The 10951-nt window shown below is 39.3% G+C and overlaps 4 protein-coding genes across 8 annotated transcripts; 2 read left to right on the forward strand and 2 right to left on the reverse strand.

Annotated features, from left to right (window-relative positions):
• The first annotated feature begins 8 nt into the window (after positions 1-8).
• Positions 9-575, forward strand: LOC129579943 (28S ribosomal protein S33, mitochondrial-like). The gene has a single exon (XM_055470137.1). The coding sequence runs from the start codon at positions 69-71 to the stop codon at positions 480-482; it is 414 nt and encodes a 137-aa protein (XP_055326112.1). The 5' UTR covers positions 9-68; the 3' UTR covers positions 483-575.
• A 212-nt stretch (positions 576-787) lies between these two features.
• Positions 788-2847, forward strand: LOC129579941 (phospholipid phosphatase 5-like). Of its 4 annotated transcripts, none has more exons than XM_055470135.1 (5): positions 788-935; positions 1158-1298; positions 1387-1640; positions 1714-1842; positions 1944-2847. In XM_055470135.1, the coding sequence occupies exons 2-5, from the start codon at positions 1216-1218 to the stop codon at positions 2321-2323; spliced, it is 846 nt and encodes a 281-aa protein (XP_055326110.1). In that variant the 5' UTR covers positions 788-935; positions 1158-1215; the 3' UTR covers positions 2324-2847. The 4 variants fall into 4 exon arrangements, with proteins under 4 accessions (XP_055326110.1, XP_055326108.1, XP_055326107.1 ...); XM_055470133.1 differs by having other exon boundaries at positions 804-1048; XM_055470132.1 differs by having other exon boundaries at positions 807-935; positions 1184-1298.
• LOC129579939 (mutS protein homolog 5-like) lies at positions 2765-5938 on the reverse strand. The gene is made up of 5 exons (XM_055470129.1): positions 5086-5938; positions 4320-5007; positions 3919-4250; positions 3173-3843; positions 2765-3088 (listed from the first exon to the last, which is right to left on the reverse strand). Exons 1-5 carry the CDS (start codon positions 5728-5730, stop codon positions 2920-2922), a joined length of 2505 nt encoding a protein of 834 aa, XP_055326104.1. The 5' UTR covers positions 5731-5938; the 3' UTR covers positions 2765-2919.
• Positions 5761-10951, reverse strand: LOC129579940 (WD repeat-containing protein 46-like). 2 transcript variants are annotated; one of them, XM_055470130.1, is made up of 5 exons: positions 10614-10921; positions 10331-10477; positions 7504-10135; positions 6147-7414; positions 5761-6070 (listed from the first exon to the last, which is right to left on the reverse strand). In XM_055470130.1, the coding sequence occupies exons 3-5, from the start codon at positions 7844-7846 to the stop codon at positions 5831-5833; spliced, it is 1851 nt and encodes a 616-aa protein (XP_055326105.1). In that variant the 5' UTR covers positions 7847-10135; positions 10331-10477; positions 10614-10921; the 3' UTR covers positions 5761-5830. The 2 variants fall into 2 exon arrangements, with proteins under 2 accessions (XP_055326105.1, XP_055326106.1); XM_055470131.1 differs by lacking the exons at positions 5761-6070; positions 6147-7414 and having other exon boundaries at positions 7972-10135; positions 10331-10471; positions 10614-10951.

A 10951-nucleotide genomic window follows, 5' to 3' on the forward strand; every position in this document is an offset into this window, starting at 1 on the left:
TATGAACATTTCCGAATAAGTAAAGTTAAGAAAAAGTTTGTTGTAAATCCGAAGAGATTTTGACTAAAATGTCCAAGTTTGTAAATGTGGCGAAGTACGCAAAAGTGGCGAATGCGAGCACCGAATATGGTCGTCGCATGAGGCATTTGTCGAATCGCATTTTCGGTGAAGTGACCCGACCCACAACCAGCCAATCAATGAAAGTCGTGCAAATGTTCAAAGAAGAGCCGCTTTATCTCCGAGACGAAGTCATCAACTATTATCCACGGCACATTGAAATGGGACAACTCATGGTAAATCTACGTGAATATGGTCTGTTCCGTGACGAACATGCCGATTTCAGAGAAGAAATGAAACGTTTGCGAGCACTTCGTGGTAAAGGTCCACCGCCGCGTAAAACGAAGGAAGAAGGCAAACGTTGGAAGAAAAAGCAGGAAAAATTGAAAGAAGCAGCGGCCGCTGCTGAAGCTGCTGCCAACTGAAAATCATTTTATCATACACTTGATTCATATTAAACCAAGACGTTAAATAAATGGATAGATCTTGTTGTAAATAAATACATTGAAATGATTGAATTGCCGTCTTTTTTTTATTTGAAATATTCTCAAATTTCTACAAACTAAGAATTCTTTTCAGCATAGGTATTTCAGACGCATTTTTGTCTTCTCAAAAAAAAGTATTAGATATTATCTTCAATGAAATCAAAAATTGATGGAAAATTACTTGTAAGACGTTGACTACCAAGTTGACACATGCGCACGCATTTTGATGTTTACACAAACACAACAATGACAGCTGTAGCTTCAATGGTGGTGTTTTATTATTGTTCAATAGAGCGCGAGGATTGTGTAAAATCGGTTCGACGATAAGGAGTCGAGTAAAATTGTAATTTGATATGTTTTTGATTCGGGTGCATGTGAAGTCAATCGTTAAGTGTATGGAATAACAATTTTGCTCTCAATCTCCGTAGTTTAGTTCTATTCTATCGCTGGCCTCGGCTAGTGTTTCTCTGTACCACCGACGACGACGACGACAACAACGACTACAAGTAAATACGAAGACGATTCTGACAACTTGTCGACTAGAATTCAACGCGACCTTGTAAAAGGATGTATACAATTTATTAGTGTACTATTAAAAATTTCATTCACTCATAGTTACCACAGTTTTGCGATCTTCGTAGATAATTGTATTTGAATCGTCTTCAAAAAAAAAATGCCACGAAGTAGAAAAGCCTTAACATATGTTAATACGTGGCTTGAAATTCTTGTCCGTGTTGTTATGGCAATTGCGTTTTAGTGAGTGTGATTTTTTTCCCTCTCATCATGCTCACCTATGACATCATCCAACATTTTTACTGAACAAAATCTTTGCGTTTTCTCACAGCCAACTAGAACGAGCTTCGCCATTCAAGCGAAAAATTCATCCCGATGAGATTTGGTTGTATCGCAATCCAAGAACAGATAGCTATGTTCCAACTGAAATTTTATGGCCATTTGTATTTGGCATTCCGTGCTGCATATTCTTAATTTATTTCCTCGTGACAAAGAATAAACTGGAGTTTATTCAAGCTAATTTATCAATTACATTGGCCCTGGGGCTTAATGGTATTTTCACCAATGTCTTAAAACTGTGTGTTGGTAAGGGATATAATGTTTGTTTATTATTTTAAGTATTGTGTGTGCTTCAGCCAAAAATGTTTTGAATTTGTAGGAAGGCCACGGCCAGATTTCTTCTGGAGATGTTTTCCCGACGGAGAGATGAATAATCAAATGGAGTGCACGGGCGATGAAGATGCCATCACGGACGGTCGCAAAAGTTTTCCCAGCGGACATTCATCATGTAAGAAAAATTCAAATAAACAACATTTACTGCGTTTCTCAACATCAACAATGATTCAACATTTACTCAGATGCTCGTTGTATGTTCTTTGTTTCTTTCAGTTTCGTTCGTTAGCATGTGTTTTGTTGCGCTATATTTGATGGGAAAGTTGCATGTGTTCAGTGAACGAGGCCGTGGCCAGTCGTGGCGTTTACTCTTATGCATCACACCCCTCTTCCTTGCTATGTTAGTAGCAGTCAGCCGAACATGTGACTATCATCACCATTGGCAAGATGTTACCGTCGGCTCGATTATTGGAATTATTATCGCATACCTGTGCTATCGGCAATACTATCCGGCACTTGATTCGAAAATGTCACATCGTTCCTATGCCGATATCAAAGTGCGTGATTTAAATGAGTTTACCAATCAAATGACTTCTTCATTACCACCTGAAACTAAAGCATTCCTCGAAGACGAAAAAGATTCCAAGTGGATTTGAATCTCATATTCATGTATATTTCCATTTATTCAATTTATTTCTCTGCGATAAGTTCAGTGTTTCTCGAAATTAAACCATATTTGATGTTGATGTTCATGTTCATAAACAACAGACTACTCATCTACTAGCTTGTATTAGTGCGAAATGCATGCCATGACCACTTGAAAAACACCTTTATTTGCTTTTTACCAAACGATTCCATTGATTGTATCTGAACAAATTGTAATTATTCGCGTAAATTTGATCAAAATAAATTGACACCTGGATGATGTGTTAATTTCAAACCACATATGTTCAGTAGCGATTAATCATCGCTGATAATTTCAATTAAATACAAACCGCAAACCAATTAAAGAACCAAAAGAGCAACACTCCATTGAGATGGAACTTTTTGATTGAATAGATAACTGTCTCAGAATGTGTGATATACAAATTTGTGTATTAATTTAAGAAATCCATTTTATTTTTGTAAAATTAGTTTACGCTTAAGATCTGAATAAAGAAAAATCTTTTCTTTGGAAAAAGAGCATTGAGTATTTTTTGAATATTTTTGATTTTGTAGGAAAATGGCGTAATCGAATTGAAGTTTGGTATCTCTAAAGCCGGAAACTGTCGAGAATTTTCATGTAATTGACTTCTTCGTTCCGGTTGGCCGAACTGTTGATGAATGCCTTGATCATTGTTGAAGCGCAAGCGATTTTCTTGTTACGTACATCGCTTTCGATTTCTTCAATTGTCATTTCACCCACCGATGAAACGGCGTCGCTGCAATGAACATGTGAATTTTGGTGAGATTTTTCAAACAATTTTGTTTTGAATAGAAAAAAAAATTCCAATGCTTTTGCTCACCTCTTCTTGGTTTGATTGCCGACTGAGCTGCCTGCTGCACTTTGAACGGTCATTGGATTCAAAAATCGCCGTAGAATTGCACAGTCCTTTGCATAACGTGCGACACATCGTCCATCGATTACTTTGAACGTTGATAAAAGTCCTCCATGAGCGGCTTGAGTCATTTCGAATGTTTTCATTGCAACCCGTTCTCCGTTCACCATGAAGTCGTAAACATCTGTGTAATGAGTTGTGATAAAGGAAACTGGGCACGCCCGTCCACGCCTGTCCAAATGACGTAAGCAAGCAATGAGCAGTGATTTGCCATCAGCTTCAGTAGTCCCTTGACCTAATTCATCGACCAAAATCAATGATTTGGAAGATGAATTCATGATGACATTGCTCATTTGCTGTAATTCCACCAAATACGCCGATTTACTCAAGTACAATGATTCGGGACCATGCATTCGAGTATAAATCGCATCAACTGTTGACATGATTGCTTCTGATGCTGGCACATACGATCCAACGTGGGCGAGGTATATAATCTGCGCCACGGCCTTCATATACACACTTTTCCCGGAAGCATTCGGTGCAATCAGAATGTTGATCAGATTCTTTTTCTCAATACTGATGGAAGTGTTGTTTGGTATACACTTTCGCTGTAGGCCAACTAACAAGTGTCGTCCATCCTGTATGGCAATAGCGAGATATATTGAATAAAATTAAATGAATGAAGAGTCTTTTTTGAGCAATTTTAGCCATACCTTAATTTCGAGAATTTTTTGTTCAGTAACCATTTCAGGTCGAACCAGATCGTATGTCAATGAGAATGATGCCATTGCCATCAAGCAATCGAGTTGGGCACAATAATTGATTGCGCGATGAATATCATAGAGTCGCTCGTAAACGTGTTCCATCAAACGGTCGCAAATCTCTTGCTCTCTTTCACGAATATCCACATACAAGTGGCCATACTTCTTGTTCATTTCGGTGCACAATGATGATGTGTAGTAGAATGAGTCTTGCAATTTATAGATGAATTTCAAATGGCCACTCTCTAGCATTTGGGGTGACACCAAGCCAGCCGATGGAAATACTATTTAAGAGACCAAATTTTATTTCGCAAAAAATTCATTTGTTCAATTTTTACCGGCCAAGTAATTACCAATTAAAAATCCCATTTCAGCCACAAAGTGGCATGTGGCTTCTTTGATCCCAGACGGAAATTGCTTGAGATCGTCTCCCATCAATGCTTGTAACTCATCTCGAGCCTTGAGAAATAGTGCTTTCTTTCCATCAAGATCGGTGTCCAACCCCGTTCGGATTGTGAAATTGCCGGTTGCAATCGACTCATCCAAATCAATTATGGTGTCAACGTGTTTCAGCATGTTGTACACCTCAGTGTTTTCGTTCACATATTTGCCATAGTCTTCGATAACTGTTTCGACGATGTCGGGTGTGTTTGATCGGAGCAATGCTTTGCAAATATCAGCAATATCATTTGCATAGTACAGTGACCGCTTGAATACTTTCCAAATACTCGGTTTGCCACGCGTACGAATCAATTTGGCGTAAAGTTCACCAGCGTTCACAATTTTCTTGAGAGAAGCACGAAATTTGGTCAAATTAACGGCGTTTTTTTCATTTCGACACCATTCAATCATACGATGCCGACGTCTTAGCTCCGTTACATCGCTCACTGGTTGAAACAGCCACACCTTTAGTTGATTACTACCCAAACGAGACACACAAGTGTTCATAACACCGTACAGAGACAATGCACCGTTATCCGTTGTAGGGGCACTACTTGCGCCTCTCTTGAATCCTGATGGATGATCTTTGTGTGCAAATACCTAAATGCGATTCATATCGAATGATCATGCGTTGAAAGAAAAAATGGATTTTCGGAGTAAAATAAAAATAAATTGTACCTGTAACGCACTGAATGTCGATTCATCAAGCAGAACAGTGCCATCGAGTTTGTAAACTTTCACATCGGAAACGAAGGGTCTTGTCTCTTCTCTCAAGAATAAATGCTTCCAATTGGCGTCCAAAAAATGTAGCAAATTGCCCAGGCTCTGCACGACCAGAGTTTGATGAAGTGGAACAACGGTTTCGATGAAATTGAAGCGTTGTTGCACCGTCATTGTGTTGGTCATTCGCGGCATGTGCATTTCGAGTATTCGTTTTCGATTCTCGGCCAATGTTTTCTCATTACTTGCGTACACCACGAAAGTGGCTGCGCTAAGTGTTTTCAAGCGGTTCAATCGATACTGATTGGGGTCCATTTTGTTTGGTAGGCCAAGTAGCTTCATTACGGCCGTCAAGAAAATTTCCGGTCCACTGGCCAACACATTTCGCATATTTGGCATGATGCGAAATAGATTTTGTAAGTGACAAAAATCCGGTCGTAAATCCACCATTTCGTATGTGATGAACAAATCCAACGATGAAACATTGTAATACGAAACACAAATATGTCCATCACACCAAATGAAAGAAGCAATAACTTGATCGATCGGCGTACCGAGCTCTTCTTCGATCTGCTGCTGCTGCTGCTGACTTACTACACTCATCTCTGATTCAATTAAACACTTCAAAACGACTTTTTCTTATCATTTACATCAAATTTATTTGAAACTTTCGTAGAATCGATTGAAAACGGTATTTTTACTTTTACTTTTTCTTCTTTTGCTTAAATCTATCGAGAGCACCTTGTTTGACACTCTTCTTATCGTCTGCTGCACTGACTTGATGTTCGTCGATGAGTTGCTTCTTAACGCCTTTGATTGTTTGTATAAACTGTTTCTTCGTTTGATCTCGTACGATTTTCTTCGCTTTAAACGCATTCACCGAGCCACCTTTTCCTTTCATCTTTTTGCGCTGTTTGAAATCGACTTGCGGTACTTTGAGGTACTGTAAGAAGGAGAAAAATAGCACGATTAGAACGTCATTGAGTAAAATGGCGTAGAATGTAGCATTTAATACGTACCAATAATGATTTCTTGGCTTCAATGTTTTCGTTAAGTGTGGGCACATCTACTTGTGTAATTACATTTGGATCGAGTTTGATCAGTTCGGGTGGAATCTTATCCAATAGAGCATGCACTTCGCTTTCTTTACGCTGTGATTTAGTCTGATATGGATTAGCTTCAAGAGCATCAAAGTTAGGCTCACCAGAACCGGGCACAATTAATGACGTGAATCCTTTGGCTGTGGCAACGCCTAATACATCTTCGAACGGACAGAATTGCATATTTCCAATTGTTCCATAGCATTTATGTCGCAAATATGGCGTTTTGACTGACACCATGTTCGGCTTACGATAAATTTCACACTGATTGCCAATGCCAAATGCAACTAAGCCACGTTGTGAAATAGCCAGTTCATTTGCCGGTGTTCGTAAAATGTAATCACAAATTGGTCCATTCAATGAACGAACATCCCAGATTTTAACATGCTTATCTAAACCGCTGGTCGCCATGAATGTTCCTCTCGGATCCACCGCCAACGCTGTCATCGGTGTGGAATGACATAACATTTTTGCCAGTGGTTCTCGGACAGTTGGTGCCCACATCGAAACCACACCTTTTGAATCACCGATGCACATTACACCGTTGTATGGATTCTGTGCCATCATTTGGATTGGACCCAATTTCGAATGATAATTTGCCACTAAATTACCCGTTGACACATCCAACCATGATAAATGTCCCTGATCACTGGCGCTCACAATCAAAAAGTGATACGGTAAAAATTCTAAGCGTCTAATTCGATTCAATGCTTTGACACAATGCACTTCGATGCCTTGATTATCGTAAAAATGCACCCAGTTTTTCTGTGCAACGGCAAACATTGTCTCGATATGAAGCCATGACACATCGGTAATTTCTTCCATAACATTGAATTCACAGTGTAATTTCTTTGTAATCCAATCGAATGCAGCCACATGACCTTTACGTCCACCGATCAACAAATGACGACCATTCTTTGTGTATCGCATGCGATACGGGCCAAAGTCTAAGTTTAGATTAAAATGCTTCGATGCAGCAGATATATCGACATTATCCACGATTTCTTTCTGTGTGTATTCGGCCGTGCTAACGCCATCCTCCGCTTCGATAAAACCTTCTTCTTCATTGAGCAGCAGTTCAGCTCGGGCCGCTTGTTCATTGGCAAAATCATAGTAAACTTCTTTACGCTGGAGTTTCTCTTTGAAATAATCGGTTTTTATTCCTTCGCCACTCGATTTACCGCCACCTTGAATACGACAAACGATACGATAATTATTCGCTTGAACGCAAAGAAAATTGTCTTTTATTCTACACACATTGAAACAAAGTACTTACGAGAATGTCGGTCTTTTGCATACGGATCAACTTCAAGCTTAACCAAACTCTTCTTTCGCTTTTGCTGGCCATGTCTTGCGTTCTCCGGCCACTTATTGTCCCATTTAGATTTTGCATAGAATTTTGCCTTTTCCTGCACTCGAATCACTTCACCTTTGAATGGAATCGCCTTCTTTTGGTTGTTCACCTTTATGTGCTCTACATCGTCTGACTTGGTTTTATTCACATCGCTGAAATATCGCACCGGTTTTTTCTCTGGCTTCTTCAATTTTTCGATTTCTTCACTCATTTTGGCTCGTTCATATGCACTGCATGCAGTTGAGCTATTTACTGTTGTAAACATGTGCTACTTGTGACAGACAGTGTTTATGTCAAAAGCAAATGTCAAACGGCTCGCAGACAGAGTGCGTTCAATGAAAGTTTCTCTGGAACATTAGACAACTTTGAAAAAATGTACACACGATGGCATTTTTCTCGTTTATTTTTATTTAATTAGAGATTTTGATTTGTACTCTTCTTAAACATTACTTTATATTCTATTTTGTTCATCATTGCTTTTTCAAAAAGCACAATAAATGAGAAACTTTCCAAACAAAAATTTATAATAACTGAATTTCAGACTCTTCGACTAACAAAAATAAACTCGATAATATCAAGTTGATATGAATATGGTGTTGATAAATGAATAACGAATAAAGATTATTTTCTTAAACAACAAAAATCAATGTGGAATTCCCTTCCCTTTTAGCATTTTCCCTTCTGACCTTTTACTATTTTGATTTCGGTTCGTTCAACGTGTTGTTATGTACTTAACTTATGATTTCAAGAAGATTAGAATGCGGTATTTCTTATTCAAATTTCGAAATGGCCATATGATTGCGTAATGTAATGTGCTACATCAAGTGATGGGCTATCAATCAGTATCTGCTTCGTCTTCGGAATCTGTAGCTGTGCGGTCACGTTCGCTGCCGCTGTCCTCCTCCTCCTCCTCTTCCTCTCTTCGCCCGAACTCTTCGTCTGTTTCATCATCAAACATGTCGAATTCATCGTCATCATCTTCATCATCATCTTCATCATCATCTTCATCATCATCGTCGGGTGTTGCCTGACGAGGGAAGATTGGATTGTGCATTCGATTCAACTCTTTCACGGTGAACCATTTCTCGTTTGGTCCCTTTGAAAGCGATTCCGCAACAGACAACTGATTGCCATCGCCATAAATTGTCAGATCAAGCTTGATGTTTTGGTCACGTTTTTGAATTGCGGTCAGCATATCTTGGTAGGTGTCGCTGTCCAAAACCAGTAGAGGTGAATCGATTTTCAGACAAGACAACCGGTTACCATAGCGAGCAATTCCTCTCAGACTGGATCGATTGATTTTTGCCAGTGTGTTGATGTGCAATTTCTCAAGCGATTTCAATTCTTTGACGAAACCCAGCAGGTGATGTTCAGTAAGTCCGGCCATTTCATTCAAACATAGCGTCTTGATTGTTTTCAGCTTGTGAATGTTTCCGTTTGTTTCGTCATCGATCCGACCATTGACAAGTTCCATGTGCTCAATCGGAATTTTATTTTTCGCGAAGCCTTCGAGTAAACCAGAAACGGTCATTTTGGTACAATTCAACTTCAGTACCTTCAGATTTCCCATTGATGCCAATTGCATTAAATCAGACTGAAATGCTTCATCCGATCGTCGAATGTAGTATTGGTGGAATTCTAATTCCTCGAGCTGCTTCAGTTGACCAATTGCAGCAAATACTTTCGTTGACACAAACTCACAGTTGACAATCGACAATCGCTTCAACGCTGGATTTTGGTTGACAAATTGCATCAACGAATCATCATCAAACGTTTCCATGTCTACAAATTCCACTTGCTCCAATTTAGGAAAATTTCGAGTGAAAACGTCACGTGGAGTGTCACCAGCTTCGATTTTCAGCATTTTAAGATGTTTCATTGCACCAAAATCATGGGTACTGAACGTACAGTTGTCAAGCACCAATGTCTCAACGTTTTGGAACAACGGTTTCAGCTTTCCAACAAGGCGCACGTTTGCCACGGTGAAATCTTCAAGCTTCAGCGTCTTCAAATTGGGGCAGTGTCGTTTGACCAACTCTAGCAAATCGTACGGTGTTCTGCTTGTTTGGACAAATAAATAGCACAACAAGTGCAACGATGTGATGAGATCGCCAAAGTTTGTCAGTATCTTCATCATCATTCTCAAATTCGGTGAGCCATCTTCAACGAGTGATGCGGTGGTGAAGTCAGAGTGCTTGATACGAAAGTGATAACGGGCTAAAATGCTGAGCCGACTGCATGCTGCTGCAATGTGACTCAGTGTGTTTGGGTCCATGTGCTCGAAAATAGTCAACAAACAATCGTCGTTGAGATGCATCAGTTTTTGAATGCGATATTTCGGTGGTTTTCGTCGGTGTTCGGAATCTGCGAGCGGTTTGACGATATCTTCCGGTTTGGAGTTACTTCTTAGTATGTACCGCGGTCGACTTGAAGTCGACGTCGATGGTGTTGCACCGGTTGATCGATTGGCCGAAGCAATCCGGGCACTGTAGCGCGTTCGCTTTGTTGGCGGTGGTCCGACGTCAGACATTTCGATTGGAATCACAAAATTGAACTGGAAATGAAGAAAATAATCATTAAATTTAGCCATTTATTTGGCAATAAACGCCTTTCGAATATGTTGTAGCAAAATTGATTTTTCGATGCCAGAAAATTAAAGTACAATTAAAAGTAATCAAACAAAACGTATCAAAAATGGCTAAATTTCTAATTTTTATGTTTATCGTATGTGATTTTCTTATATTCTAACCTTTTTGGATTCAGCTGATGTTTCTTGCACATAAAACAGAAGTTAGATGAGCGAGTTTGCGAACTTTGCGGTTATGTCACACCAAAATGCGTTTCTCATGAAAAGCATACAAATCACTGCCAATTTTTGGATTACTTCGACCTACAACTGGAAAAACGACAGTAAATTTCCATTATTCTGTTCAAAGCATCGAAAAGCGTCGCCTAGACGCTAGACAAGAACGAAAACACGAATCAAATCAAAGCCACACAATGAATTGCGATTGACACATGTCGATACTCACATTTTCCTAAGCGTTTCTCTAGGAACGGTTCTAATCTCGGTTCAAACAACAGCAAAAAATTACGCTATAATCACATACGGTTATTCACAATTTCAAAATGACATTACATATTCAAAATGAACAATTTCAACAACAAAAAACTGCACACAAATTTTCTATTCCGTCTGCAAAAATGCACGCTACATTGTCGACTGTTCGATTCGAATTGCGCGTCAAAATATCGCTGGCAACAACAATGTAAAAGCCAACCGCTTCGTCGTGAATGCTACGTTATATTGCGAATACAGTATACCGACAGAGATTCAAAATCTGTTGTTCGACTGTCAACGCGTATTAGT

The sequence above is a fragment of the Sitodiplosis mosellana genome, unplaced genomic scaffold (assembly GCF_009176505.1).
Source record: "Sitodiplosis mosellana isolate CC-2019 unplaced genomic scaffold, AAFC_SMos_1.0 Smas_scaffold_6791, whole genome shotgun sequence".
Taxonomy (NCBI): domain Eukaryota; kingdom Metazoa; phylum Arthropoda; class Insecta; order Diptera; family Cecidomyiidae; genus Sitodiplosis; species Sitodiplosis mosellana.